This window comes from Lipotes vexillifer, unplaced genomic scaffold (genome assembly GCF_000442215.2).
Source record: "Lipotes vexillifer unplaced genomic scaffold, Lipotes_vexillifer_v1.1 scaffold914, whole genome shotgun sequence".
NCBI classification, from domain to species: domain Eukaryota; kingdom Metazoa; phylum Chordata; class Mammalia; order Artiodactyla; family Lipotidae; genus Lipotes; species Lipotes vexillifer.
This window is the reverse complement of record NW_006780388.1, coordinates 1,801,282-1,806,005: the sequence shown is the minus strand read 5'-3', so window position 1 is coordinate 1,806,005 and position 4,724 is coordinate 1,801,282. Positions and strand designations below refer to the sequence as shown.

Below are 4,724 nucleotides of genomic sequence, written 5' to 3'. Positions count from 1 at the left end.
TTAAAAAAAACATAAAGAGGGACCACTTTCAAGAAGGCTGTTTTACTTTGGGTATTTTAAAATACATTCCTGAGGCCTGGAAGAGTTCCCTGTGGGGATGGGAAGAACTACTGTGCAGGGTCGGTGGAGCCAGAGAGAGGTGGCTGGGGTGTGGGGGCAGCGCCATCCACTGCAGGCTTGAAGGCCAGGTACACCGGGGAGATGCACGCGGGACAGACCTGGCGGAACCAGGTGAAGCTAGTACAGGGTCTCCCGGGCGTGGGTTCTCAGGTGGCGTAGCAGGTGGGAGTTGCGGCTGAAGCTGCGGCCACACTGTGCGCAGGAGTAGGGCCTGGCCCCTGTGTGCACCAGCATGTGCCGCAGTAGGTTGCAGCTGCGGCTGAAGATCTTGCCGCACTCCAGGCACTCCTGGGGGGGCTCGGCCTGCCCAGACGCGCCCTCGTCCCCCGCCCCGGCGTGGGTGGCCAGGTGGCGCTGCAGGTGAGCGTTGCGCCGGAAGCTCCGGCCGCACTTCTGGCAGCTGTAGGGCCGCTCGCCCGTGTGGCTGCGGCGGTGGCGGGCCAGGTTGGAGCTGTTGCGGAAGCGGTGGCCGCACGTGTCACAGACGTGAGGCTTCTCCCCGGTGTGGATGCGCTGGTGGCGCGCCAAGTGGGCGCTCTGGCTAAAGCCCTCGCCACACTCGCTGCAGCGGCAGGGCTTCTCCCCGGTGTGGATGCGCTGGTGGCGCGCCAAGTGGGCGCTCTGGCTAAAGCCCTCGCCACACTCGCTGCAGCGGCAGGGCTTCTCCCCGGTGTGGATGCGCTGGTGGCGCGCCAAGTGGGCGCTCTGGCTAAAGCCCTCGCCACACTCGCTGCAGCGGCAGGGCTTCTCCCCGGTGTGGCTGCGCCGGTGGCGGGCGAGGTCCTGCGTCTGGCTGAAACTCTTGCCGCACTGGATGCAGTGGTGGGGCCTCGGGCCGCCGTGGGTCAGGAGGTGGCGGGCGAGGCCGGCCCTTCGCATGAAGCGCTTCCCGCAGTGTGGGCAGCTGTAGGGCTTCTCGCCTGTGTGCACCCGCTGGTGGCAGACCAGCTGGGAGCTCTGACTGAAGCTACGGCCACAGACCTGGCAGGAGAAGGGCCGCTCGCCTGTGTGCACACGCCGGTGTGCCCCCAGGTGCTCGCTGCGCCGGAAAGCCTTGCCGCAGTCGCCACACACGTAGGGCCTGAGCTCGGGCCCAGGACGCAGGCTGCCCGAGCACTCGGAGCACTGGTGGCCCTGGTCCTTGGCGTGGATCCGCAGATGGCGCTTGAGGCTGGAGCGGCGCTGAAAGGTTTGGCCACAGTGGGAGCACAGGACGATGGCCAGCTCGGGGGGCGCTGGGGTCTTGGTCTCCGGGGCGCCTGGGGGCTTTTGGTCCTGGGCGTGCGCTAGCAGGTGCTGCATGAGGCGGGCCCGGCGCTGGAAGCCCTGACCGCACTCGGCGCACAGGAAGGCAGGCTCGGAGGAGTGCGTCTGCATGTGTTTGCTCAGGTGCGAGCTCTGGCGGAAGCGGTGGCCACAGAGGTGGCAGGTGTGCGGCCGCTCATCCGTGTGCGTGCGCATATGCAGCTTGAGGATGGAGCTGCGGCCGAAGCTCTTCCCGCAGCACAAGCACAGGAAGGACCGCGCGCCCGGGTGAGACCGCAGCTGGTGCGTCTCCAGGCGGGCCAGCTGTGGGAAGCTCACCCCGCAGTCTGTGCAGATGAACTTTGTCTCCGGCTCTGACTTGGGGGCGCCCCCAGCCACTTTGACCTCGAGAACTTCACTCCTGTCGGGAGGGGACATTTCTCCACCGGGGCCGCCCACCTCAGGGCCCGGGCCGAGCGACTGAGTGTGGGGCTCTTCTGCCACCCTGGGACTCTCTGCCTGAGACTTTGCTGAGATGGCAGCGGGCCAGGACACCCCTTTTGGTTCCTCTTCTTTAAACGCCTCGTCTGGGGTTCTGCCTCCAAATCCTGGGAAAGAAGCAGAAAACAGGACAGGTCAGGCCTTTTCGGAGGCGCTTCTGGGAATTGCCAGAACCTCAGTGCCTGGAAGCAGAAAGAATCCCAGAATCCTGCAAAGCTGGTAGGTGGGCAGAGGGTGGGTAAAAACCAAATAACATACAGTTTGCCGTCTTAAGGTGTATAATTCTGGTCCATTAGGTCCCTTCAAAATGTTGTGCAACCATCACCACTATCTATGTCATTCTCCCAAATGGAGACCCATACCCATTAGCAAGCCCTCCCATGACCACCTATTTTATTTCATTTTAGCTGTTGTAATTAATTTTACTGAAGTATAGTTGATTTATAATATTGTGTTAATTTCTGCTGTACAGCAAATGGATTCAGTTACAGATATATTCTTTTCCATTATGTTTTATTAGAGGGTATTGAATATAGTTCCCTGTGCTGTACAGTAGGACCTTGCTGTTTATCCAGTCTATATATAATAGTTTGCATGTGCTAATCCCAAACTCCCAATCCATCCCTCCCTCCCACTCCCTTCCCCTTGGCAACCACAAGTCTGTTCTCTATGGCTGTGAGTCTGTTTCATAGATCAGTTGATTTGTGTCATATTTTAGATTCCACATATAAATGATATCATATGGTATTTGCCATGACCACCTTATTGATTGATTGATTGATTGATTGATTGGACATACTGCACAGCTTGCGGGATCTCAGTTCCCTGACCAGGAATTGAACCTGGGCCCACGGCAATGAAAGCCCAGAGTCCTAACCATTGGATGGCCAGGGAGTTCCCAACCACCTATTTTAAAAGCTCAAAGTTTTGGGGGTTGATGATTAGACCCAATGAGCCTAAAAATAGCCCTGTATAGATACAGACATATCAATATATATCTATCTATATATGCATATATCAGTATATATTACCTCATCAAAATAGTCCATTTTTTGCCAAAGAGGTCAAAAAGTCAGGTAGGGACCACCCCTAACAGGCAAAGAAAAACCCTTCAGTGGTCATAAACCCAGGAAAAAGGCCTCTTACCCAGAGGATGCACAGGCCAAGCCTTCTTTGCTGGGACATCTTCAAAGGTTAGGGACTCCTGTGACCAAAGGAGGGGCAGAGATTGTCACTAAGTGAGGAATGGGGCTCTAGGACCTGAGGGGGATGAAGAACTTTCAAGGTTTAAATTAAGAAAAACATGGATTTGCTAAAACTTCAGAGGCAGAGAACTGAGGGTACCAGTCCGGCTCACCAGCACAGCTGCTAGCTCCTGATCTCCAGAGTTCTCTGGCCACAGCTCAGGGCCTGGGGGTGCTGACAGCACTGGGGGAGAAAGAAAAAGCTGTTAGAAGCCGGTCCTACCACCATGTGGCTCCAAGGACGTGCACCCATCATCAGGGCCCCGTGACAGGCATCTTGGCTCTCCCCCATTCCTGTTAACTAGGGAGGCTGCCCCCTTCCTTCCCCACCCTCACCCACCTGGCCCCTCAGCTCCCACCGCACACCAGGCCTCCACCTTCTTTAGGCCCCAGCTCCTCACCGGTCTCTTGCGGGGCCTGCAATGTTCTCTTGGGACCTGGGCTCAGTGGCTGCTTTGAACTTGGGGGACATCTCCAGGCCCCCATCTCAGCAGGCTTGGAGGGCACTGGCTGGGATGGCGAGAGTTCCTGCGATGGCTCCAGGGCTGGAGGCCCTTCTGAGGGCACTTCCTTCTTGGGGCTGTGGCTGGAGACTTGGAAAGAGCCCCCCTGTTCCTCCAAGGTGACCTCTGCACGGGGACAATTCTTGCCAGCATTAAAACTAAAATCCTGTTCAGAACACATCCATGTTAGGTGACGGACAGGACGGTAATCCAAGTCCTACTAACTCCCTAGGGCCATGGGACTGAGGAAAGGTGAGGGTCAGACAGGGAGGGAGTTTGGAGGTTAAGAAGGAGCCGGCAGAGGAAGGAAAGTGGGGTTTAGTGACTTCTTTTTTTTTGGCTTCACTGCACGGCGTGCAGGACCTTAGTTCCCCAACCAGGGATCGAACCCACACCCCCTGCAGTGGAAGCGGGGAGTCTTAATAACTGGGCCGCCAGGGAAGTCCCAGCTCAGTGATTTCTTAATGGGGTGATAAAGTCCCTGTCTTTCCACCTGCTGTCCAGCCCGCCTGGCTGCCTGCTTCTTACCAGCGGCCCCACATTGCTGGACTCCCTCTGGACACCCTCCAGCAGCAACACCACCTCTTCGCCATCCCTGAGCTGCTGGCCCTGGAGCCGGGCCAGGAGGTGGGGGGGCAGCACGCTCAGGAACTGCTCCAGCACCAGAAGCTCCAGGATCTGCTTCTTGGTGTGCAGAGCCGGCCGCAGCCAATGGCTACAGAGCTCCCGGAGGCGGCTCAGGGATGCCCTCGGCCCCATGTCCTCCTGATACTGGAAGCACCTGAAGAGCTGGTGAGCCACCTCGGGCCGGGGCCTGGCCTCTGGCCACCTGGGGTCCTCCTGGCCGGCAGCCTCTTCCTCCTCCAGTTTGACTGCTCCGAGCTGCTCTGGCTCCCGTGCAGCCGGGCCTGGTTCTGCAAGCATCCTTCACCTTGGCGACGCCTCACAGTGGTTGCTTCAACTCTCGGGTCTCTCTCTCTCTTGGCTCCCACACCTGGGGTGTTAAGGGATGCCTACAGATGTGGCCTCCAGAGGAATCGTTTCTCGAACTGGTCACGAGCTCAGCCTGACCAACACACCAAAAGGCAGAGAAAATGGATTGTTCAGTATT

At 58.1% G+C, this 4,724-nt stretch overlaps 1 protein-coding gene across 1 annotated transcript; it reads right to left on the bottom strand.

Moving 5' to 3' along the window:
- Window positions 1-237: 237 nt before the first annotated feature.
- ZSCAN10 (zinc finger and SCAN domain containing 10) lies at window positions 238-4,372 on the bottom strand. The gene is made up of 6 exons (XM_007453503.1): window positions 4,142-4,372; window positions 3,512-3,779; window positions 3,224-3,285; window positions 3,013-3,070; window positions 848-1,973; window positions 238-682 (listed from the first exon to the last, which is right to left on the bottom strand). The coding sequence occupies exons 1-6, from the start codon at window positions 4,370-4,372 to the stop codon at window positions 238-240; spliced, it is 2,190 nt and encodes a 729-aa protein (XP_007453565.1).
- Between the last annotated feature and the right edge of the window lie 352 nt (window positions 4,373-4,724).

Bases quoted from the DNA above. Each gene is read 5' to 3' on its own strand.
- ZSCAN10 (XM_007453503.1), bottom strand. From the start codon at position 4,372: ATGGGGCCGAGGGCATCCCTGAGCCGCCTCCGGGAGCTCTGTAGCCAT. The intron at 3,780-4,141 runs GTAAGAAGCAGG...TGTTCTGAACAG, and splicing joins CCAGCAATGTGGGGCCGCTG to GATTTTAGTTTTAATGCTGG. The intron at 3,286-3,511 runs GTGAGGAGCTGG...CAGTGCTGTCAG, and splicing joins GCAGGCCCCGCAAGAGACCG to CACCCCCAGGCCCTGAGCTG.